Source organism: Eriocheir sinensis, chromosome 54, assembly GCF_024679095.1.
Source record: "Eriocheir sinensis breed Jianghai 21 chromosome 54, ASM2467909v1, whole genome shotgun sequence".
NCBI classification, from domain to species: Eukaryota; Metazoa; Arthropoda; class Malacostraca; order Decapoda; family Varunidae; genus Eriocheir; species Eriocheir sinensis.
This window is the reverse complement of record NC_066562.1, coordinates 4,275,055-4,299,752: the sequence shown is the minus strand read 5'-3', so window position 1 is coordinate 4,299,752 and position 24,698 is coordinate 4,275,055. Positions and strand designations below refer to the sequence as shown.

At 41.8% G+C, this 24,698-nt stretch overlaps 2 protein-coding genes and 3 long non-coding RNA genes across 13 annotated transcripts in view; 2 read left to right on the top strand and 3 right to left on the bottom strand.

The window, feature by feature from the left end:
- Nucleotides 1–9,111: 9,111 nt before the first annotated feature.
- LOC126983440 (protein ecdysoneless-like) lies at nucleotides 9,112–14,287 on the bottom strand. The gene is made up of 4 exons (XM_050836144.1): nucleotides 14,228–14,287; nucleotides 11,695–12,089; nucleotides 10,864–10,981; nucleotides 9,112–9,855 (listed from the first exon to the last, which is right to left on the bottom strand). Exons 2-4 carry the CDS (start codon nucleotides 12,023–12,025, stop codon nucleotides 9,810–9,812), a joined length of 495 nt encoding a protein of 164 aa, XP_050692101.1. The 5' UTR covers nucleotides 12,026–12,089; nucleotides 14,228–14,287; the 3' UTR covers nucleotides 9,112–9,809.
- Nucleotides 14,288–15,970: 1,683 nt separating this feature from the next.
- On the top strand, nucleotides 15,971–18,074 carry LOC126983572 (uncharacterized). Of its 2 annotated transcripts, none has more exons than XR_007735985.1 (2): nucleotides 15,971–16,086; nucleotides 17,454–18,074. It is a non-coding gene; the product is annotated as an uncharacterized LOC126983572 (long non-coding RNA). The 2 variants fall into 2 exon arrangements; XR_007735986.1 differs by having other exon boundaries at nucleotides 15,979–16,086; nucleotides 17,574–18,074.
- Nucleotides 16,079–18,342, bottom strand: LOC126983571 (uncharacterized). 8 transcript variants are annotated; one of them, XR_007735984.1, is made up of 5 exons: nucleotides 18,089–18,342; nucleotides 17,525–17,844; nucleotides 16,562–16,841; nucleotides 16,364–16,483; nucleotides 16,079–16,323 (listed from the first exon to the last, which is right to left on the bottom strand). It is a non-coding gene; the product is annotated as an uncharacterized LOC126983571 (long non-coding RNA). The 8 variants fall into 8 exon arrangements; XR_007735982.1 differs by having other exon boundaries at nucleotides 18,049–18,121; XR_007735983.1 differs by lacking the exon at nucleotides 18,089–18,342 and adding an exon at nucleotides 17,927–18,028 and having other exon boundaries at nucleotides 17,525–17,724.
- A 28-nt stretch (nucleotides 18,343–18,370) lies between these two features.
- LOC126983573 (uncharacterized) lies at nucleotides 18,371–19,665 on the top strand. The gene is made up of 2 exons (XR_007735987.1): nucleotides 18,371–18,558; nucleotides 18,724–19,665. It is a non-coding gene; the product is annotated as an uncharacterized LOC126983573 (long non-coding RNA).
- Nucleotides 19,666–20,088: 423 nt separating this feature from the next.
- LOC126983570 (trichohyalin-like) overlaps nucleotides 20,089–24,698 on the bottom strand; it is a 29,021-nt gene continuing 24,411 nt past the window's right edge. The window contains exons 25-29 of the mRNA XM_050836370.1: nucleotides 24,523–24,612; nucleotides 23,760–23,933; nucleotides 23,026–23,127; nucleotides 21,424–22,398; nucleotides 20,089–20,935 (exon numbers count right to left, since the gene is read on the bottom strand). Of these exons, the coding sequence (XP_050692327.1) occupies nucleotides 20,693–20,935; nucleotides 21,424–22,398; nucleotides 23,026–23,127; nucleotides 23,760–23,933; nucleotides 24,523–24,612 (1,584 nt within the window). The 3' untranslated portion in view covers nucleotides 20,089–20,692. The remainder of the gene's footprint in view (nucleotides 20,936–21,423; nucleotides 22,399–23,025; nucleotides 23,128–23,759; nucleotides 23,934–24,522; nucleotides 24,613–24,698) is intronic.

Here is a 24,698-nt window from a genome sequence, read left to right as displayed (position 1 = left end):
TCCCGGATAAGACTGCGGGCCACACTCTTAAGCGTTTCGTCGGCCAAGCACACACATTTGATAGGGCTTTCGTAGGAGCTGTGGGCCTTTGCATGCGTAGTTTTTGGACCCTGGTGGTAGTTTGACTCTTCCTCTGTACCATGAACGTAAAGAAACACCAATTTGACAAGGCTTTCGTAGGAGTTGTGGGCCTTTGCATGCGTAGTTTTTGGACCCTGGTGGTAGTTTGACTCTTCCTCTGTACCATGAACGTAAAGAAACACCTATTTGACAAGGCTTTCGTAGGAGTTGTGGGCCTTTGCATGCGTAGTTTTGGGACCCTGGTGGTAGTTTGACTCTTCCTCTGTACCATGAACGTAAAGAAACACCTATTTGACAAGGCTTTCGTAGGAGTTTTAGGCCTTTCCATGTGTAGTTTTTTGGCACTGGTGGTAGTTTGACTCTCCCTCTGTACCATGACCCTAAAGAAACACACATGTGACAAGGCTTTCGTAGGAGCTGTAGGCTTTTCCATGCGTAGTTTTTTTTACCCTGGTGGTAGTTTACTCATTAGAACATAGTATTAGCGGTATTAGGGTCACATTCTCAAACATTTCGAAACCCAAGCACACACATTTGACAAGGCTTTCGTAGGAGTTGTGGACCATTCAAGGGGTAGTTTTTTTTACCCTGGTGGTAGTTTGACCCTCCCTCTGTACCATGAACCTAAAAAATACTCATTAGAACATGGTGATAGCGGTATTAGGGTGATATTTTTAAACATTTCGAAACCCAAGCACACCTATTTCACAAGGCTTTCGTAGGAGTTGAGGTCCCTCCCTTCTCCTTTGTTGTTTACTTGCAACAATAAACTATCAATCAATCAATCCTTTCCATTGGTAGTTTTTTTTACCCTGGTGGTAGTATGACTCTTCTTCTGTACCATGAACCTAAAGAAATACTCATGAGGACCCGACTGAACTCCGTTTCGGCCTTTGGAAATGATTGATGCTAGAGAAGGAAGCGTCTGAGCATAGCGACCCTGATGTACTCGTCTTGGCGTCAGCGTGATAGAAGGGCGGCAGGAAGAAGGTGGTGGTGTCAAGCTTTCCCTACAATGGCTTCGCTTTGCAAGATACATGACAAGGTGGGCGAAGCTTTCTCTATGTACTTCCTTATTGTTAAACGTCTCGGGCTTTCATTACCTCCACCAACGAAGTTTTGAGGAGGTTATATTTTCGGCCCAGTCAGTATGTTTATTTATTTGTTTGTTTGTTTGTTCGTGAACAGTCTCCTGCGCACAGTTTTGCGGATATATCAACCAATTTTTCAGGGAAGCTTCGTGTCCATTCAGAATAGAACCCATTCATTTTTTTGTCAAAGGTCAAGGTCAAGGTCGCACAAAACGTAATTTTGGCCATAACTTCGGTTCTTTTCATCGTAGACACTTCAGACTTGGTTCATATTTTAGCTCATGGAAAGACGCACCTCGCATGGCCTTGACTTTGACCTTTGACCTTGACCTAGAAAAGTTCGCCCAAGGTCTAAGTTTCCCCAAATATATAATTTCATCATATTTCGAAACAAATGCTTCCATGTGATACATAGGATCACAGTTGATGCCCATACCGATTTTCAGGACGATCTTTGGCGGAGGTGTGCATTCTCCGCGTGCTAGGCGTCTAGTTACGACTATTTCCCAAGCCTAAAGAGATTATGTAATTAGCGGGGTTTTCGAGGGTAATTTTTCCGCTAAAAATGCAGAAGCCGTGTAGGAGTACCAGGATCGCAAAACAGTCCATGAAAAGCCCAGCCACTTCTACGTAAGTCCACATCCTTAAACGTTTCAGGCTCCCATTACGATTATGTTCGAAGCCCACATATATTATCCGGGCTTTCATGAGTGCTTTTCCCGTTCAAGTTGGATAAGTCGTGTAGAACTATCACTGGCATCGCAAAACAGTCCATGAAAAGCCCACCAACTTCTACGAGAGTCCATATTTTTAAACGTTTCAGGCTCCCACTACGATTATGTTCCAAGCCCACAGAGAGAATTATCCGGGCTTTCATGAGTGATTTTCCCTTTCACGATGCAGAAGTCATGTCAAGCTATCACCAGGATCACAATACAGTCTATGAAAACCCAAATATTTTTTACGAGAGTCCATATCCTTACACTACGACTATTTTCTAAGCCCACAGAGAGAATTATCCGGGCTTTCATGAGTGATTTTCCCCTTCAAGTTGGATAAGTCGTGTAGGACTATCACCAGGATCACAAAACACTCCATGAAAAGCCCACCAACTTCTACGAGAGTCCATATTTTTAAACATTTCAGGCTCCCACTACGACTATGTTCAAAGCCCACAGAGAATATTATCCGGGCTTTCATGAGTGATTTTCCCGTCCAAGGTGCAGAAGTCGTGTAAAACTATCACTACCATCACAAAACAGTCCATGGAAACCCAAACATCTTTTACGAGAGTCCACATCCTTACACTATGACTATTTTCCAGGCCCACAGAGAGGATTAACCGGGCTTTCATTGATGATAGAAGTCATGTAAAACTATCACTACCATCACAAAACAGTCCATGAAGAGCCCAACAACTTCTACGCGAGTCCATATTGTTAAACGTTTCAAGCTTTGTTCCAAGCCCACAAAGAGAATTATCCGGGCTTTCATGGGTGATTTTCCCGTTCAAGGTGCAGAAGTCGTGTAAAACTATCACTACCATCAAAAGACATTCCATGAAAAGCCCAGCAACTTCTAGGTGAGTCCATATTCTTTAACGTTTCAGGCTCCCATTACGTTTATTTTCCATGTTCACAGGAAAGATTAGCCGGACTTTCATTGGTGATTTTCCAGCACTTCCCGTTCAAGGCGCAGAAGTCGTGTCAAACTATCACCAGGATCACAAAACAGTCCATGGAAATCCCAGCAACTTCTACGAGAGGCTTTTTAAACAGACAGACTGAGGAGCCGAGATGTTTAAGACGAGCTTAAACTGTTTGAATGATATGTTATGTAACGCCTCACAGCTCTTTCAGACGGACAAGTAACAAGTGCTGCCTCACCCTACTGCCTGGCCTGCATGTGTCGCGGTGATGGCTCCCCACCACAGGCACAAAGGGACAACGGGACGGTGATAGGCACCACTCCGCGCCTCCATTATTAACCCCAAGAGAATAATTTTCTTTGTAAAGTCTCATGTATTGTTGTACTTGTCTAGTTTTACCGGCGGAGCATAAATAATTAGTATCCCGTTGGGATCCGTGGGGGGTCCAGGAGGGCTTGCACCCCCTGGTGGGGCAGCGAAGACGATCTCTCTTCTTTGCTTGTTTTGATGAACTTGCGGCACTGCTTTTTACTCAACTTGCTCTTAACACTTCGGGGAGAGTAGCAGAAGTGTTCTGAACGTTTAGCATCCTCAAAGACGTTGTGAACATGCAAATCAGGTACAAAATAACACGCCCCACAATATTTGTGAGAAGGGGTGACGAACCCGACAACGTCTCCCGACAATTTGGTGCTTTGATCGGTACCACGGTCCCAGAGGTGGCGTATAAGAATACACCCTTCGTGACTGTCGGAACTGTGGTAGCCACGGGCACGATGGTTGTTTAAGAATATCATTGTCGGATGTGCGGGGACTGTGGTTACAGAAGTTTGATTTAAGAATACGGCCCTTGAAGGCCCGTGTTATCAAACCCTTCGAAACCTTAAGCCCCGTTCACACTGTGCCGACAACCCAGCGACTTTGTGGCCCCGTTCACACTGTGCCGACTTTTTGGCCCCGTTCACATTATGCCGACTCTGGGCCACGACAACCTAGCGACTTTTTGGCCCCGTTCACATTATGCCGACTCTGGGCCACGACAACCCAGCGACTTTTTGGCCCCGTTCACATTGTGCCGACTCTGGGCCACGACAACCTAGCGACTTTTTGGCCCCGTTCACATTGTGCCGACTCTGGGCCACGACAACCTAGCGACTTTTTGGCCCCGTTCACATTGTGCCGACTCTGGGCCACGACAACCTAGCGACTTTTTGGCCCCGTTCACATTATGCCGACTCTGGGCCACGACAACCAAGCGACTTTTTGGCCCCGTTCACATTATGCCGACTCTGGGCCACGACAACCCAGCGACTTTTTGGCCCCGTTCACATTATGCCGACTCTGGGCCACGACAACCCAGCGACTTTTTGGCCCCGTTCACATTATGCCGACTCTGGGCCACGACAACCTAGCGACTTTTTGGCCCCGATCACATTATGCCGACTCTGGGCCACGACAACCTAGCGACTTTTTGGCCCCGATCACATTATGCCGACTCTGGGCCACGACAACCTAGCGACTTTTTGGCCCCGATCACATTATGCCGACTCTGGGCCACGACAACCTAGCGACTTTTTGGCCCCGATCACACTGTCCCTACTCAGCATCCGGCGATCGCTTCCAGACCTGTTTCCGACCATGTGCGACCCTTTCACATCGACATTTCACACCCAAGACCTCGTTTACATAGAGTCGCTGGGTTGTCGTGTTCCAGAGTCGGCATAGCTTGAACTGGGCCTAAGTTCATCTATTTTCAAAGGCTTTCTTGAAGTAGTCGGGGTCTCCATGTGTGGTTTCCTGAGCCCGGTGGTAGTTTTGCAAGACTTCCGCGCTTTGAACGGGACACACACTTATGACAACGTGACCAACAGCTTCTGTCTAACAATAAAAACCGTCATAACAAAAGCCACAAGCGTCTCTCTCTCTCTCTCTCTCTCTCTCTCTCTCTCTCTCTCTCTCTCTCTCTCTCTCTCTCTCTCTCTCTCTCTGTGTGTGTGTGTGTGTGTGGTATATCAGGAAAACATAAAAATAGTTGCGCTTCTCTCTGTGTGTGTGTGTGTGTGTGTGTGTGTGTGTGTGTGTGTAATCCTCCTAACCTAGTAAACTTGACCTACCAACCTACTTCTCTCCACCCCTCCCTCCCTCCCTCCTTTCCTCTCTTCCTATTTCCTCCTTTCCCTCCCTCCCTTCATCCCTTCCTCTGTCTCCGTGGCCTTTGAGGGAGAGAAAAAAAATGTAACATAGTCGCTTCCCTATCCTCGAGAGAGAGAGAGAGAGAGAGAGAGAGAGAGAGAGAGAGAGAGAGAGGAGGTGGGAAGATGAAACGGGGAAGTGGAGAGATGTTACGTGCTCTCTCTCTCTCTCTCTCTCTCTCTCTCTCTCTCTCTCTTTTTCACTTTCGTTTCTATGAGGGTGAAAGTTACTAAGCAGCGTTGCCAAACCTCATTCTTACGCCCTAGCAATGTTGCCAACGAGGAGGAGGAGGGAAGGTGGAGGAGAAACTAAAGAATTAACTATAGTGTTTCCAATTGCATAAGATGTGTGTGTGTGTGTGTGTGTGTGTGTGTGTGTGTGTGTGTGTGTGTGTGTGTTGGGGTGAAAGCAGAGCGCAGTAGTAGTAGTAGTAGTAGTAGTAGTAGTAGTAGTAGTAGTAGTAGTAGTAGTAGTAGTAGTAGTAGTAGTAATAATAATAATAATAATAATAATAATAATAATAATAATAATAATAATAATAATAATAATAATAATAATAGTAATAGTAGTAGTAGTAGTAGTAGTAGTAGTAGTAGTAGTAGTAGTAGTAGTAGTAGTAGTAGTAGTAATATCAGGAGAAGGAGAAGGAGGAAGCGAGCAATGAGGAAGATACCACAGGAGTCTGAGAGGAGGATGAGAGGTAAGAAGGAGGAGGAGGAGGAGGAGGAGGTTCACTGTGTTAGTGTGTCAAGATCAGTGTGTTAGTAGGTCAACTCACTCCCTCACTCCCCCTCCCTCTCTCTCTCTCTCTCTCTCTCTCTCTCTCTCTCTCTCTCCGTCTCTGGGTTCGCTACTTCCTCCCTCTCACTTCCTTTGTCCTTCTTCCTCCTCTTCCTCTTCTTCGTCCTCTTCCTCCTCCTTGATATGTGATGAAAAGTAGAAGAGGAAGACTGTGGAGGAGGAGGAGGAGGAGGAGGAGGAGGAGATAGACGTAACGTGAGGTAGGTCAGGAAGAGAGAGAGAAGGAGAGAGAGAGGGGAAGGGAAGGGAGGGAGGAGAGGAAGGAGGAAAAAATGAGTAGGAGGAAATGAAGAATTGGAGGAAAAATATACGAAAGATGAAATGGGAGGAAGAGGAGGAGGAGGAGGAGGAGGAGGAGGAAGGAGACGCGAGAGAAGGGAAGGCTGTCAAAGGAAGGTAAGATGAAGGTAAGGAGGAAGGAGGGAGGGAGGGAAGTTAGGTAAGGAGGAAGGGAGACAAGGAAGGAAGGAACGAAGGAAGGACGGAGGGAAGGTAAGGGAAGAAGGGAGGAAGGGGAGAGAAGGGAAGGAGGAAGGGAAGGAAAGAAAGGGAGCGAAGGGAGAGGAAAAGAGAGAAAGGAGGGAGGAAGGAAAGGAAGGGAGGGAGGGGAGGAGAGAAAGGAGGGAGGAAGGGAAGAAAGAGAGGAAGGGAAGTAAGGAAGAGGAAAGGATAAATCTGTGTTCCTCCTCCTCCTCCTCCCCCTCCTCTGTTCTCTTAATGTTTTGCTTTACTAATACAACAAGCATCTCTCTCTCTCTCTCTCTCTCTCTCTCTCAAGGTTGTTACAGACGCCCTTCCTCCCAAATTTCCTCCTCTTCCTCCAAGGCCTCCTCCTCCTCCTCCTCCTTTTTCTCCTTCTCCTCCTGACCCAGTAAACTTGACCCGGTACTCGCCTTCCTCCTCCTCCTCCTCCTCCTCCTCCTCTTCTTCCATTATCCTTTGAGTGAGAGTGAGTCTTTAAACCGGTAAATGAAAGTGAGAGTAGAAAGTGTGTGTGTGTGTGTGTGTGTGTGTGTGTGTGTGTGTGCGGAGAAAGTGGAGTGAAGAAGAAAGTGGTGAAAGTGAGAAGAGAAAGTGGAAAGACTGGAGGAGGAGGAGGAGGAGGAAGAGGAGGAGGAAGAGGAGGAGGAGGAAGAGGAGGTGAAGAAGAGGGAGATAATGAAGGAAACAATGAAGTAGAGAGAGAGAGAGAGAGAGAGAGAGAGAGAGAGAGAGAGAGAGAGAGAGAGAGAGAGAGAGAGAGAGAGAGAGGGGATAAAAAGTCTTGACAATATAACACACACACACACACAAGCACATCATACAAAGATATAACTCCTCTCTCTCTCTCTCTCTCTACTACTACTACTACTCTCTACTATTACTACTACTACTACTACTACTACTACTACTACTACTACTACGACTACTACTACTACTACTACGACTACTACTACTATTACGACTACTACTAGTACTACTACTACGACTACTACTACTATTACGACTACTACTACTACTATTACGACTACTACTACTACTATTACGACTACTACTACTACTACTACGACTACTACTACTATTACGACTACTACTAGTACTACTACTACGACTACTACTACTACTATTACGACTACTACTAGTACTACTACTACGACTACTACTACTACTATTACGACTACGACTACTACTATTACGACTACTACTACTACTACTACTACTACCACTACTACTACTACATAAATGATACCTCCACCCATGTTTATTTTCCCGACACTTAATCATGGAGGGCTACTACTACTACTACTACTACTACTACTACTACTACTACTAATACAACTACTACTACTACTATTCATATTACTACTCGATCACGGTCACTACATACATAACGTACACACACACACACACACACACACACACACACACACACACACACACACACACTTGACTGAGGAAATGCAATAATAATGACCTTGGGAAGAGTGCGTCCTTGTATGTGTGTGTGTGTGTGTGTGTGTGTGTGTGTGTGTGTGTGTGTGTGCGTGCATCCAAGTGCCTATTGCATCCCCTTACTCTTAACCCCATTCTCTCTCTCTCTCTCTCTCTCTCTCTCTCTCTCTCTCTCTCTCTCTCTCTCTCTCTCTCTCTCTCTCTCTCTCTCTCTCTCTCTCTCTCTCTCTCTCTCTCTTCCTGAAAACCATGCAGATGAATACACACACACACACACACACACACACACACACATTAACATATAAAACAAACATTCATAAGAGGAAACATAATAGTGTGTGTCCTTGCCTCCTCCTCCTCCTTCACATTCCTCAATTACTCAAGGCTGGAGGGATGTGTTGAGAGACAGACACAGACACACACAGAGACAGAGACAGAGAGAGAGAGTTTAATAAGAAGAAGAGTTTAGGATATGGAGATTAACCTAGCCTAGGGGGGGGGGTGTTACTTAGGCTGAGTTATAGGCTAGTTTTTAAAGGTCCCTCTAAGTAAAATAATGAGAAAGAATCATCACTCACGCAAACCATTTCATAATATATATCATGTGATCAGTTTATTTCATCATCTATTTATTTTGGTTTATATTATTTTATATTGCCATTGCTGGTTCACGGTACGATGAAAATTTGGCACGTCGCTGGTTCGCTTCTTTCGTTAAAAATAAAAAATTTCCGTCGCCTGGTCCACACGGTAAATAAATTTGGCCCGTCGCTGGTCCACGGTAAAGCCGCAAATTTGGCCCATCGCTGCTACCAGGTTAATAAGGAGACTGACATATTTGAAGATGACCAAATCAGCCACGGAGCAATCACTACATAAGGTGGAACCCATAATGAGCTTAAAACACCAAAGAGGAGACAAGAAAACTAGACAAAAAGGGAGCTGGTGAGCCTGATTAGATTTTGCTACATTTTATAGGAAAGTACAGATACATTAAGTAAATATATAAGCTGGACTGCATAATGAGCTGAACTAAGAAAAAAAGAAAAAAAAGAGCTGGTGAGCCTGATTATATAATGCATATTGAGCTAAAAACATCAAGAGAGGGAACTAAGAAAACTGGTGGACCGGACGAGATTTTGTTACATTCTATAGGAGAGCACTGATGCATTAAGTAAGCTGGAATGCATTTTTTTTTTTTTTTTTTTTTACAGCAGAGGAGACAGTGCAAGGGCATAAAGAAAAAGAAAACAATAATGGAAAAAAAAATAAAAATAAAAAAAAAATGAAAAAAAAAAGCCCGCTACTTACTGCTCCTAATATATTGTATCTCAAAAAAAAAATAATAATAAATAAATAAATAAATAAATAAATAAAATAAAAAAAAAAAGTACTATAGTATTATATTTAGTATAGTTCAGTATATAATTCTTGCTGTCATTTGAAGGTTACGACAGATAAATAGGCAAGATGCAATTCATCCTGTTCTGGTAACACACAAAGGGCGGCTGTTTCACGTCTGGGGGTGTGGTTGTGTGGGTGATGGTGTGTGCAAGGACAGACAATCGTATGACATGGACCAATCAGAATAACGTTGCAATGGAGTGTGGAATGGTGCTGGAAAATGTATTGCGAGCAGGAGATTTGAAAGTTGGAAAGTTTTGTTTAGTCGGCGCAACATCTGTGGTCATATGCCGGAGAGAGACACAACCCCCGATTAATACCTGGTACCCATTCACTGCTGGGTGGACAGGGCGTAGGGTATCGGAAAAGCCGCCCAAATTTTTCCACTCCGCCCGGGAATCGAACCCATGCTCTCTTGGTTGTGAGCCGAGTGTACTAACCACTGCACCACGAAGCCCCACAGGAGATTTGAAACTGACTGTGGATCATAGCGAGCATTTAGCACCATGGTCCAAGTGTCCCATGTGATTGCTGCAAGCATTCAGCACTTACAGGGTTAAAGAGAATTGTGGTGTTGTAACAAGGCCATCTGGTGAAGGGGCATAGATCTTGAACACCTGCTTGTGCCATCCCAGACCTGCTTGCCCCTCTAGGTCATCTTAATTAACCCGGTAGCTGCGGGGACCATGTTTCTTAAAGGTCCCTCTAAGCGAGAAAAATGAGAAAAAATCATCACTCATGCAAACCATTTCATAATATCTATCAACGTATTTGTGATCTGTTTATGTATCATCTATTTTGGGGGGTTTATATCATGGCACAAATTTGGCCCGTCGCTGCTACACGGTAAAGCCACAAATTTGGCCTGTCACTGCTACACAGTAAAGCCACAAATTTGGCCTGTCGCTGCTACACAGCAAAGCCACAAATTTGGCCTGTCACTGCTACATGGTAAAGCCACAAATCTGGCCTGTCACTGCTACACAGTAAAGCCACAAATTTGGCCCATCGCTGCTACACAGCAAAGCCACAAATTTGGCCTGTCGCTGCTACACGGTAAAGCCACAAATTTGGCCTGTCGCTGCTACACAGTAAAGCCACAAATTTGGCCTGTCGCTGCTACACGGTAAAGCCACAAATTTGGCCTGTCACTGCTACACGGTAAAGCCACAAATTTGGCCCGTCGCTGCTACACGGTAAAGCCACAAATTTGGCCTGTCGCTGCTACACAGTAAAGCCACAAATTTGGCCCGTCGCTGCTACACAGTAAAGTCACAAATTTGGCCTGTCGCTGCTACACGGTAAAGCCACAAATTTGGCCCGTCGCTGCTACACAGTAAAGCCACAAATTTGGCCCATAGTTGCTACACGGTAAAGCCACAAATTTGGCCCGTCGCTGCTACACGGTAAAGCCACAAATTTGGCCCGTCGCTGCTACACGGTAAAGCCACAAATTTGGCCTGTCGCTAGTACACGGTAAAGCCACAAATTTGGCCTGTCGCTAGTACACGGTAAAGCCACAAATTTTGCCCGTCGCTGCTACACGGTAAAGCCACAAATTTTGCCCATCGCTGCTACACGGTAAAGCCACAAAACTGGCCCATCACTGCTAATGGGTTAAGCTAAATTTTTATGTCACAACTCATGAATCTCAACCTTTGATCCACTGCCTTCAGGACCCACAATAGGTAAGAACACACAGGTAACACTCACCGGCACACCAGGCCAGGGAAGTCCTTCGTCAGGGTGAGCAGCAGGTAGGTAATGAACCACTCGTCCTCCAGGTAGTCGCCCACACAGGTGCTGCCCGCCAGATGAGGCCCCAACGCACCTGTGGAGGGTACAAGGGAGCAGGTGAGTGAGGGAAGGATGGAGAAATATAAGAATAATCAACTGAGGAAGAAAAATCATCACCATTATGGGAGTGTAAGAGATTGAGGGAGAGAGGACACACCAATTATATATATTTTTGTTCATATAGAGATGTTAAATGAAGAGGAGGAGGAGGAGGAGGAGATGAAGAAGAAAAAGTCGAAGGAGAAAGTAAAGATGAAGGAAAAGAAGGCAAAGAAGAAAGGAAGAAGAAAAAAAAGAAGTGAAAGAAGATGAATAAGAAGAAAATGAGAAAGAAAATTAAATGCGGAGAAAGAGGAGATGAAAAAGAAAAAGAGGGAGAAGGTAAAGATGAAGGGAAAGAAGGCAAAGGAGAAAGGAAGAAGAAAAAAAAATGACTAAGAAGAAAATGAGAAAGAAAATTAAATGCGGAGAAAGAGGAGAAGGTATAGATGAAGGAAAAAAAGGCAAAGAAGAAGAAAATAAAGAAAAAAGAAAAAGAAGATGAATAACAAGAAGAGCAAGAAGTAAAACCAGGTGGAAAAAAATGAAATAAACGAGAAAAAGACAAAAATCACAGAACACAAACACCAACAAACTAACAAACACACCACACAAGGCATCAACAAACACACACATACAAACACACACACAAAAAAAAGATGCTGGAAAAAAAAAAAAGAAATGCAAAAACAGAGAACACACACACACCTTGCCCTTCTTCCTCCTCCTCATGAAGCTGCCTCCTCTTCCTCTGGTTCTTCTCCTCCTCCTCCTCTTCCTCCTCGTCACACCCGCACACCCTCAGGGCAAACGCATGGTGGTGCCAGATGTAGGAGTGTGTGTACTGAGCAACGTTAGCCATCAGCTTGTCCACGAGTGCCTCCAGCTGGCTCCTCTGCGTGACCCGGGAGCCATCAGGGTGGTGAGGGAAGAGCCAGTAGTGGATAGCTTCATCAGTGCCCAGGGAGACTGTTGGTGGTGGTGGGCCCTTGTTGTTGTTGTCTGTGGTGAAGGTGTTGGTGGTGGTGTGGAAGGCCATGATAGTGGTGGATGGTGTGGTGGTTTGGTGGGTTGTGGTGGATGTGTGGTCTTGGTTGCAGCCTCTGTCGGTGGAAAGAATGAGAGTTAGGACACTAAATAACATTGATAACTAAATAACGTTGATAGTACAACAGTTACGGCCTTCAAGAATAGATTAGACAAGTGTTTTGAATCCAACCAGCAACTTGGATATTACTCATTGTCGTAATAACGTTAAGTTCTTTCGAATACTGGTGTCCTTGTCCGCTTTTATCGCCCGGTTAGTGGTAGCAGTAATGGTAGTTCTTTCCTCTTTCCTACATAAATTCCATGCAGTTTTTCCATGCTGCATGGTTCTTTTTCCTTTCCTGCCAGCTTTGGCTGGAGGGATGGGGGGGTGGGGAGGAGCCTTCGCCTTTGCTGTCCTTCATCTTCCACCTTTGATTAGATAGTTAGTGTAGCTTGTCACAAACAACCTCGTAAGGACCAGCAGGTCTGCTGTTGTTTGTTCTTCCTTTGTGTTCCTTTGTGATTCTTGATGTGTTACTGTGCCATCTTCCCTTCTATTTATCTATCTATAGCCTATATTATTAAACGTATTGGTGATCAGTTTGCCTGTTTGAAAAGCCTCTCGTAGGAGTTCCTGGGGTTTTCATGGACGAATGTGTAATGCTAAGGATAGTTTTACATGACTTCTGTATTTTGAACGGAAAAATCACCCGTGAAAACCCGGTTAATCTTCTCTGTGGCCTTGGGAAATAGTCGTAATGAGAGCCCAATGCGTTTAAAATATGGACCTGTATCTCAAGGCCTGGCCCCCTCTCTGGAGTTTCCCCAATCCCCACAGAGGTCACAGCACAAGTCTTGAATTTCTGTCCTGGCACTCCCTCTCAGCACAAAGTGGACTGTTTATATATATATATATATATATATATATATATATATATATATATATATATATATATTATTATTTTATTTTTTTTACCGTAAAGTAAGCAGCTCAAGGGTAAAAAAAAAATAATAATAAATAAATAAATAAATAAAAAGCCTGCTAATCATTGTTCCATAAGAGAGATCAGTTTGGTGTGGAGGTGTCTTGATACTGTTACTGTTGTTGTTACCGTTGATGAGGTTTCAGGCCCTGCTCCACTGCTGGTGCAGTGCTCTACGAGGGCCGTCAACAATTAAAATGTTAGCCTCAATAATGATTCTCAATGCACTTATTCTCAAACATCGTAGTGAGTGAGTGAGTGTCTTAATTTCTTTCACAAATAATATCACAAATATCCATTGGTTCAGTTTTCATGTCAGATATTTTTGTTATAGTATCACAATTAAATATTCAACGATTATTTCCAACTCACTGAACATTTATCACACAATTTATCTTTGGGAACAAACACTAATTAATGGCTATGATCGGTTATGTTATGAATTCTCTCAATTTCAGTCTGGAGAACTACACAACACTGGTCATTTGCTGAGTGGTTGAAAGGTTCTTGTATACAATTTGTAAGCAAATGTAAAATTAGAATATCAATATTTTCTTTTACTAAAGTAAAACCTATATACCTGCACTCACTTATTATGTGTAAAATTGCCTAGACTTCCTTGTGCACACCAGTAATGCAATAATGGCAATAGATACTTGTGAACTACATTTGTTATATAGGTTAAGGATATTCATAAAGACTAACTGTCACAAATTTCGTGCCATAAAATCGTGCAGTTCACTACATCCATCACCAGAAAAACATGAACCACGCAAGAAAATTGTTGGTCGGGTGAAACCGTAAATTGTCCCATAAGGTCCAGTGACAAGGATGGACTTGTTAATCCAAACCCAAAATTTCAATTCTGAGGCTGCTTGTCACAGTGCCTGCCTGGGGCCAGCCTTCACACAAAGGCCGGACAGCAACTTGTGTTTGGCAATACACGGGACAGAGAGGCACGCTTGTCCCTGGTGCAGTGGTTGGCGTGACTAACTACAAATCTACGGGTGGTGGTTCGAATCCCGGGCCTGGCACTGAGCCAAGGCCTGACTCACACCAGCCCGCCCAGCCCAGCCCAGCCCCAACCGCCCCGCCACACACACACACACACAGGCACAGTTTTCACATTTCCCAGCCCCCTGCCGCTATTTCTTGACAGAGACTAAGGGCTCGAGGACGCCAGGATGCCCCCCAATACACAGACAATTGGAATTAAGATAAAATATTACCGGAATGCAGCAGAAAGTCCCGCGGCCAGCACCAAACGCTCACAGTAGTAGTCGGTCGGGAGTTTTCGGTGTGTTCATTTTCAAATAAAAAATTTCCAATGGTGTCGTCCTCTTCTTCCTCGTAACGCTCACGTGTAAACAACAAAGCGCTTGGTCTGGGTCTGGGCGAGGGATTCGAACCCAAGCCGCTCCTTGACAGTTGACTAATTATTACGCGCCGCCCCGTGAGTCATGAGCCACTGGGCCACCACGGGGGACACTGCAGGCAGGACTCCACACTGGGCTGCCTGGGGACCCTGTGACCAAGACTGTATCAAGTATAGCTTAGTTTATATTGGTTATCGAGACTGTATCAAGTATAGCTTAGTTTATATTGGTTACTGAAAAATAAAAGATAAATAAAAATCGTTCACTTTACATACTTTTTTCAGTTTTTAATCAATCAATTTATTTCGATATATTTTTGAGGGTTTGTCTATTTCATTTCATATCCATTGTCTAGCATAAGGATTGTAGTCTTTATGAAAAAAATATAATAATAAATGTAGTTTTTTTTTCATCAATTTCCTATATGAGGTACATGGTTGGCAGCCAAGTATGTATTGTAAAGTAACTCAGGGTAGATCATATGAAGGGTGAAAGACAATCATCGTTGGTATTCCAGGGTTCAAGAGGTGTTTCATGGGGGCGATAAGGGTAAAATGAAAGTAACAAGTTGATGGCTTTCTTTTAATTCTAGTCTTACAAAGTACTGTGATTCATTACAATATAGTGATATGGAAAAAATATACACATCTGACAGAGAGAGAGAGAGAGAGAGAGAGAGAGAGAGAGAGAGAGAGAGAGAGAGAGAAGGGGGGGGATACACAAAGACAGATAAAAAGATGATGAAGGCACAAAGAGATAGAATGACCAAAAAAACAGACAAACAATGATATTTTAATGGAGAAGGAAGGATAGACAGACAGACAAGGGACAACCAGGATGACACACACACACACACACACACAAACATAGAGGAAGACAGGAAAAGCAAAATATGTATAAATCACAATCAAAAACATTCTATCCTGCAGCAAATAATAATAATAATAATAATAATAATAATAATAATAATAATAATAATAATAATAATAATCTACCTTACCTCTACCTTATTCACCTGTAATTAACTAACACTAAACTAAAGCAATCAACACAGGTAGGAATTTCACCTTGTTAACTAATTCCTTAACATTCCTTTTCCTTGTGAACTTAAAGATCAAAGGAAATAATTCTAATAAAACTAATGATTCCTTAATGAGTAGTTTGTAGCTTCTAAATTATCCCAAAATGAAGGAAAATAAAATGACAATTCTCTTTAACTACTCCTAAAATTAACTCGCATTTTAGGAACTTAATTTGAAGTCAAGTTCTAACCAAAATTTAAAGTCAAGTTCTAACCAAAATTTAAAGTCAAGTTCTAACCAAAATTTAAAGTCAAGTTCTAACCTAAATTTAAAGTCAAGTCCTAACCAAAATTTAAAGTCAAGTTCTAACCAAAATTGAAAGTCAAGTTCTAACCTAAGTATAAAGTCATGTTCTGGCAGTGATATTTATGAAGAACCTAAAACAGTCAAGTCCTAGCAGTGATATTTATGAAGAACCCAAAACAGTCAAGTCCTGGCAGTGATATTTATGAAGAACCCAAAACAGTCAAGTCCTGGCAGTGATATTTATGAAGAACCTAAAACAGTCAAGTCATTACTGGCAGTGATATTTATGAAGAACCCAAAAAACTCAAGTCCTGGCAGTGATATTTATGAAGAACCTAAAAATGTCAAGTCCTGGCAGTGATATTTATGAAGAACCTAAAAACAGTCAAGTCCTGGCAGTGATATTTATGAAGAACCTAAAAACAGTCAAGTCCTGGCAGTGATATTTATGAAGAACCTAAAAACAGTCAAGTCCTGGCAGTGATATTTATGAAGAACCTAAAAACAGTCAAGTCCTGGCAGTGATATTTATGAAGAACCTAAAAACAGTCAAGTCCTGGCAGTGATATTTATGAAGAACCTAAAAACAGTCAAGTCCTGGCAGTGATATTTATGAAGAACCTAAAAACGGCAAGTCCTGGCAGTGATATTTATGAAGAACCCAAAAAACTCAAGTCCTGGCAGTGATATTTACGAAGAACCCAAAACAGTCAAGTCCTGGCAGTGATATTTATGAAGAACCTAAAAACGTCAAGTCCTGGCAGTGATATTTATGAAGAACCTAAAAACGTCAAGTCCTGGCAGTGATATTTATGAAGAACCCAAAAGTCAAGTTCTGGCAGTGATGTTTATGAAGAACCCAAAACAGTCAAGTCCTGGCAGTGATATTTATGAAGAACCTAAAAACGTCAAGTTCTGGCAGTGATATTTATGAAGAACCCAAAACAGTCAAGTCCTGGCAGTGATATTTATGAAGAACCTAAAAACGTCAAGTCCTGGCAGTGATATTTATGAAGAACCTAAAAACATCAAGTCCTGGCAGTGATATTTATGAAGAACCTAAAAACGTCAAGTCCTGGCAGTGATATTTATGAAGAACCTAAAAACGTCAAGTCCTGGCAGTGATATTTATGAAGAACCTAAAAACAGTCAAGTCCTGGCAGTGATATTTATGAAGAACCTAAAAACAGTCAAGTCCTGGCAGTGATATTTATGAAGAACCAAAAACAGTCAAGTCCTGGCAGTGATATTTATGAAGAACCTAAAAACAGTCAAGTCCTGGCAGTGATATTTATGAAGAACCTAAAAACGTCAAGTCCTGGCAGTGATATTTATGAAGAACCCAAAAAACTCAAGTCCTGGCAGTGATATTTACGAAGAACCCAAAACAGTCAAGTCCTGGCAGTGATATTTATGAGGAACTTAAAACAGTCAAGTCCTGGCAGTGATATTTATGAAGAACCTAAAACAGTCAAGTTCTGGCAGTGATATTTATGAAGAACCTAAAACAGTCAAGTCCTGGCAGTGATATTTATGAAGAACCCAAAAACAGTCAAGTCCTGGCAGTGATATTTATCAAGAACACAAAACAGTCAAGTTCTGGCAGTGATATTTATCAAGAACACAAAACAGTCAAGTTCTGGCAGTGATATTTATGAAGAACCTAAAAAACTCAAGTCCTGGCAGTGATATTTATGAAGAACCCAAAAGTCAAGTTCTGGCAGTGATATTTATGAAGAACCCAAAAACAGTCAAGTCCTGGCAGTGATATTTATGAAGAACCCAAAACAGTCAGGTCCTGGCAGTGATATTTATGAAGAACCCAAAACAGTCAAGTTCTGGCAGTGATATTTATGAAGAACCCAAAACAGTCAAGTCCTGGCAGTGATATTTATGAAGAACCCAAAACAGTCAAGTCCTGGCAGTGATATTTACGAAGAACCCAAAACAGTCAAGTCCTGGCAGTGATATTTATGAAGAACCCAAAACAGTCAAGTCCTGGCAGTGATATTTATGAAGAACCTAAAAACATCAAGTTCTGGCAGTGATATTTATGAAGAACCTAAAAACGTCAAGTCCTGGCAGTGATATTTATGAAGAACCTAAAAACGTCAAGTCCTGGCAGTGATATTTATGAAGAACCTAAAAACAGTCAAGTCCTGGCAGTGATATTTATGAAGAACCCAAAAACAGTCAAGTCCTGGCAGTGATATTTATGAAGAACCCAAAACAGTCAAGTCCTGGCAGTGATATTTATGAAGAACCCAAAAACAGTCAAGTCCTGGCAGTGATATTTATGAAGAACCCAAAAACAGTCAAGTCCTGGCAGTGATATTTATGAAGAACCCAAAACAGTCAAGTCCTGGCAGTGATATTTATGAAGAACCCAAAACAGTCAAGTCCTGGCAGTGATATTTATCAAGAACACAAAACAGTCAAGTTCTGGCAGTGATATTTATGAAGAACCCAAAACAGTCAAGTCCTGGCAGTGATATTTATGAAGAACCCAAAAACAGTCAAGTCCTGGCAGTGATATTTATGAAGAACCCAAAACAGTCAAGTCCTGGCAGTGATATTTATGAAGAACCCAAAAACAGTCAAGTCCTGGCAGTGATATTTATGAAGAACCAAAAAAGTCAAGTCCTGGCAGTGATATTTATGAAGAACCCAAAAACAGTCAAGTCCTGGCAGTGATATTCATGAAGAACCTAAAAAACTCAAGTCCTGGCAATGACAAAAACAAAAAGAGAAAATAAGACAAACTATAAAAAAACATATATGGAAAATATTAAACTTGAAACTGAAAAGAAAGAGATGAATAAAGATGATAAAGGGATGAAAATGAAGAATAAAGAGGTGATATTTAGGAAACTAGAAGGGAAAATAAGACAAACTATAAAAAACATATATGGAAAAAATCTAATGAGTTTCCACATGTCAAAAGCAGAAAATATTAAACTTGAAACTGAAAAGAAAGAGATGAATTAAGATGGTAAAGGGATGAAAATGAAGAATAAAGAGATGATCAAAGAAAATAAGAGATGAAGATATGAAAATAAAGACTGAAAAATTATTATACAAAAATTCTAACTATTATTATATTGCAATAGACTTAAAACATATTCCAACGCTAAACTCAGAACAATGAAAATAATACAATCATACATTGAGCCTCCGAATACAATAAACTATAAGCAGAAAAAAACCCTTCCAATCATTATAATTCTAACAGTAATTTTTGGGGAATAATCTTATGCTAGTCTAAATATATATTACAATGCTAAATTAATCAAGATCATATGAAAGCTTGCAAACGGTAACAATAGGAAAATAATGAAGGAAAGTGATTATCAGTTAAATTGGGGGAGGAAAAACTTATATTTGAAAGAAAAAAGTAGGAAAATCGAAAAAATGTAGGAAAATAGTATAAGAAAATGAGAGAAAAGAATTATATAAGTTGAAATTGGGAAAAAAATATTGAAGGAGGAGGAGCTTATGTTACAAAAAATAGAGGAAAATATAAAGAAATGGGAGAAAAGAATTATATGTTACAATGGGGAAAATACATTGAATGAGAAAACTTATATTAGAAAAAAGTAAAGAATTAATGTATAATAAATGAGAGAAGTGAATCAAATCACTAACAATGGGTAAAAATATCTAATGAGGAAAGTTATATTAAAAAGAGAAATTATATAAAAGAAGTGTTTGTAGGAGCATAGTAGAGAAAAGAGATTAGGTTATTAAAAGCTGAGAAATAGAAAAAATGGAAGAGACAAAAAGAAGTGTATGAGTGATTGAATGATAGATAGATAAGGTTTGTAATTAAAGAGAAAGAAAGTATTAATAAAAGCAAGTATAGAAATAATAAATGTTCAGAACTAAAGAAAAAAGAAAATAAGAAAAAGAAATAAATAAAAAGAAATTAGAAAAGAAAGAAATAAAAAGAAATTAGAAAAGAAATAAAGAAAAATAAAAAAATAAAAATAAAAATAAATTAGAAAAGAAATAAAGAAATAAAGAAAAAATATTAAAAAAGAAATAAAAAGAAATGAAAAGAAGGTTAATGATAAGACTTCTAAATGAGGTTGTGATAAATGAGGCTCAGAAATTAAAAGAACAGGAAAGTAAGACCAAATCAGCTTAAAAATATAAATGTACACCTTTAAAATTTGGGGGTAGTTTGAAAATAGAAAAAAAAAAAGGAAAATATATACAAACTAGACTTAAAAAGGAGTACTAAAGTAATTTCTTATCTTACTGAACACTCAATATGAAGTTAGTAAAGGAAAGCAATAAATCAAATAATAATAATAATAATAATAATAATAATAATAATAATAATAATGGTGGAACAATAACTAACAGGTACTTGGTCACAATATTTTTTTATTTTTTTTGTCTTTGAAAGGGAAAATAATACTGAATAAATATTTAAATGAAATAAATAATTAAAAGAGGAATGAAATGAGATCAATGAAAAGGAAGCATGGAAAATAGGAAGAAAATAGGAAGAGGAAGAAGAAACAAGGAAGAGCAAAATAGAGAAAAAGAATGAGAAAATAAAGGAGAAAGTAATGAAGGGAAGATATTATGAACAAGAGATGAGAGAAAAAATATTAGATGAAAGGATAATTAGAGAGAAAGAAAAGAGAAGAGAAAGAGAATTAAAAAAAAAAAAAAAAAAAATCGAGTCAGAATAAAGAGAAAATAAGTGATGAAAAGAAAATTAAGAACAAAAGAGAAAGAAGGAAAAATGAAAAAAAGAGCAAATCACCCAAAAAATTAATAAACAGAAAAAAAATCGAGAAAATTAAAACTGGAGGAAAAACACACACAAATACACACACAAACATTCATTCACTCACACACACACACACAGAACCATACATTCACAAACACACCAACCCAGACTCAACGCACATACTCTCTCACACACAAACCAAAAAAATAATAATAAATAAATAAAATATAAACGGAAAAAATACAATCACTGCGTCTTGCATTCCTGGTCTTGCTGTGGTTCAGGCTGATAATGAGGGCGACGATTCTGGGCCCTCTTCCTCAGTCTGGCGGCAGCAGCAGCGGCAAAGGAGGTGGTGGAGGGTGACGAGGACGAGGAGGAGGAGGTGGAAGAGGAGGAGGAGCGGAGACATCGGGTTGGTTTTTTCTCCGCCTCCTCCTTAGTCTTCCTTGGACTGTTGACGTCAAGATATCGAAGTGGTCCGGGAGCCTGTATGGGGTGAGTAGGGGTGGTGAGAGGGGGTGAAAAGGGTGTTGGAAGGGGTGGAGAGAGAATGGTAAAAGAGGGAGTGAGAGGGATGGTAAGAGGAGGGTTAGTGACAAGGAGGATGAGAGGGGGAGTGAAGGGGAGGATGAGGATAAGAGGGGTGGGGAGAGGGTGCTGAGAGGAAGGAGTTAATGAGAGGGAAATTGTTTAAAGAAAGGGAGGAATTTGACAAAGGATGAAGGGTGAGAAAGTGGATGAAAGGGTGAGTAGGAATGAGAGGGGGAGTGAGAAGGAAAAGAGGAGGAGAGGGGAAGTGATCGGGATGGCAAGAGGGGTGATGAGAGGGGAATGAGAAGGGGGAATAAGAGGGACGAAGAGGGAGAGACAGGTTTCAAGAATGGAGGTTTCATAAAGAACACAAAATTATACCACAAAACAACACAACGAACAGCAACACCCACACCAACACACATACAATCACCACTACCCACCTGTCCCATCCTTGCCGCTGTGGTTCTCCTCATCACCCCAGGGCTTTGCGACCCCTGGGGAAGGCTGTTGAGGCCCTGGCTGACTTGAGATGGCAGCCCCTCTTCCGCCAGGGGTGCCAGTCCACAGTGCCGCACCCTCCTGCTGGGCTGTGTGGCACCTCGCAGCAGCCTCTTGCTCCTGCTGACACCACTGACTCCTGCTATGGGTTTTCTGCTTTCCTCCACTCCTATTTCTTCACTCCTTCTTTCCTTTTCTTCTTCCTTCAATCCTGTTTCTCCGCTCTTTCCTTCTTCTTCTCCTCCTTTCTTTCCTTCCTTTAGTTCTGACATCTTCCTGCTTTCCACTCCTTCACTCCTTCCTTCTCCTTCTCCTCCTTTCTTTCCTTCCTTTAATCCTGACATCTTCCTACTTTCCACTTCTCCTTCGTTCCTTCCTTCTCCTTCTACTCCCTTCTCCATTCCCTCCTTTCCTTCCTCCCCTCTCGAAACTGACCTCCTCCCTCTCCTCCCCCAACCCACTCCCACTGACCTCCTGCCCTCCTCCTTCACTCCTGGCTCATGTGATCTCCGTGTCATGTTTCGGGTCACTCTGGGGCTTGGTTTGACCCCCAGGGAAGACGTGTGTCGGGTCAAGGCACGTCGGAGGCCAAGCTCGCAGGTGGGTGGAATGACCTGTGTGACCTGTGTTTGTGTTTCCGGGATGACTGTTTTCTCTTCCTCTTTGCCATCTTTATCGAGTGTCTCCTCCTTCTCTATTCTCCCTTTCTTCTGTGTTGTTTCTCGTTCTTCTCCCTCTCTCTTCACCTCCCTTTCTCCGCTCCCTTCCTCCCCCTCCTCCCTGCCTCTCTTCTCCCCTCCTCCTGCTCCCCCCTCCCTGGCGCTGGCCCTGAGCTGCCGTGTCTTGGTTTTCAGAAGGGCAAGCTTGGCGTTCAGGATATCGTTTTCCTCCTGAAGGTCATGGACGGTGCGGGTCAGCTGGGGGAGGGAAGGAGGAGGGAATAAGTGAGTAAATGGATGACTGCATGAGTGGATGAATGGGTGAGTGAATGAAAGGATGTATAAATGATTTGTTCTCTTCCCTGAATAATGAAATAAATGAATGCATGAAAATGAGATGAATATATGAAAGAAAAAATGAATGATGAGGAAATGAAAGATGAATGAATGAAAAAATGAGATGAATAAATGAGAAAGAAATGAATGAATGAAAAAATGAGATGAGTAAATGAAGGAAAGAAATGAATGAAAAAAATGAAAGAAAGGTATGAATGAATAACCTAATGAATAAATGAACTCAAAACAGGAATAAATAACCAAATGAATAAATAGATGAATGAAAGAGACAAATGAATGAAAAAATGAGATGAGTAAATGAGAAAGAAATGAATGAATGAAAAATGAGTGAATAAACAAGTCATTCATTCATAAAAAAAAAAAAAAAAAAAAAAGAGAGAGAGAGGAATGGATGAAATTAATACATGTAGTAAATAAATCTGACTATATGTATGTATGTATGTATGTGTGTGTGTGTATGTATGTATGTATGTGTGTGTGTGTATGTGTGTATGTATGTATGTATGTATGTATGTTTTCCTCCCTTACCTCCGCTTTCTTGCTGGTGTCCCCCTTCCGCTCCTCCACCTGCTTCCTCGCCTCCTCCACTTCCTTCCGCAGGCCATCCCTCTCCTCCTCCACACTCCTCACCTGTTGGGATGGAGACTCGTTAACACCTGAACTTATACCTCACACCTGTCACACCTAATCTCCTCCTTCTCCATCAGTTATCTTCATCTCCTCCTCCTTGTGATCCTCCTTCTCAGTTTCTTTATCTCCTCTTTCCTCCTTTCCTTCTTCATCATAATTTTCCCTCATCCTCCTCCTCCTTCTTCTACCTTCTTCATCTCCTTCTCTTCCTTAACTTCCTTCTTCCCATTTACTTTCCCTATCTCCTCTTTTCTCCTTTCCTTCTTCACCATATATTTCCCTTCTCTTCTCCTCTTCCTCCTCCTTCTTTATCTCCTCTTCCTTAACTTCCTTCTTCCCATTTACTTTCCCTATCTCCTCTTCTCTCCTTTCCTTCTTCATCATAATTTTCCCTCATCTTCTCCTCTTCTTCATTAGCTACCTTTCTTATCTCCTCCTTATTTCCCTCCTTCTACATCAGCAACCTCCCTCATCTTCTCTTTCCTCCTTTGTCTTCTCCTTCTTTATCAGTATCTCCCCATCTCCTCTTTCCTCTTTATTCCCCTTCTTTCCACCACACATCTTCCTCATCTTCTCCTCCTCCTTGTTCTCTTTATTTCCCTCCTTCCTCTTGCATCTCCTCCTCCACTCACCTTCTCCTTCATCTCCTTCACCTCCGCCTCCATCTCCTCTGTGTGGGATATGTACTCTCTCAGCTCCTCCTCCTTCTTCCGCATCTCCTTCTTGGTCAGCACGCACCTGGCCCTCAAGGTGTCCAGGTCAGCTCGGGCAGCCTTCACCTGTCCCCTCAGCTCCCCTGTGAGTGCCTGGTGGGGAGAAGGGGGAAGGGGTGATGAATGGGAGGTGTGGAATTGGAAGGTAATGGAGGGAGAGAAATATAGTGAAGGGGAGGTTATAGGGATAGGAGTGAGAGGTGAGGGGTGAGGGTGATGGGGTGAAGGGAGCAATGAGAGGAAGGGTGAAGGATGGGGAAGCAAGGGAGAGTAAATGAAAAGAGAAATAAAAGAGAGATAGGGTGAGGACACAAAACTACACAAATATTACGCACACACAAATACCTACATGCCTACTTACTGACACACATATACACATCTACATACGCACACACACACAACCATTCAATACCTACACACAAGTACACACACACACACAAACACTCTATTGACACACAAAAACATACACACTATACATATCTAAACACACATACACACACACACACACCTATACACAAACACCAATACCAACACACACACACACACACCTACTTCACACCTATACACAAACACACATACACCAATATCTACGCACACAAACACATACATAACCACTCCATACCTACACAACCTACCCCCCATACACACACACACCTACACACACACACACACACACACACACCTTATCCCTGAAGGAGAGGGCATCCACTTTGTCCTTAAGCCTAGTGTTGTTGACCTCCAGGCTCGCTTTCTCCACCATTAAATTAGTCGTCTGTGGCGGAGTGGTGGTGGGGGTGTTAGTGGTATTGTGAGTGTATAGTGGTGGAGAGGGTTAAAAAGTTGTTGTTGTTGGTGGTG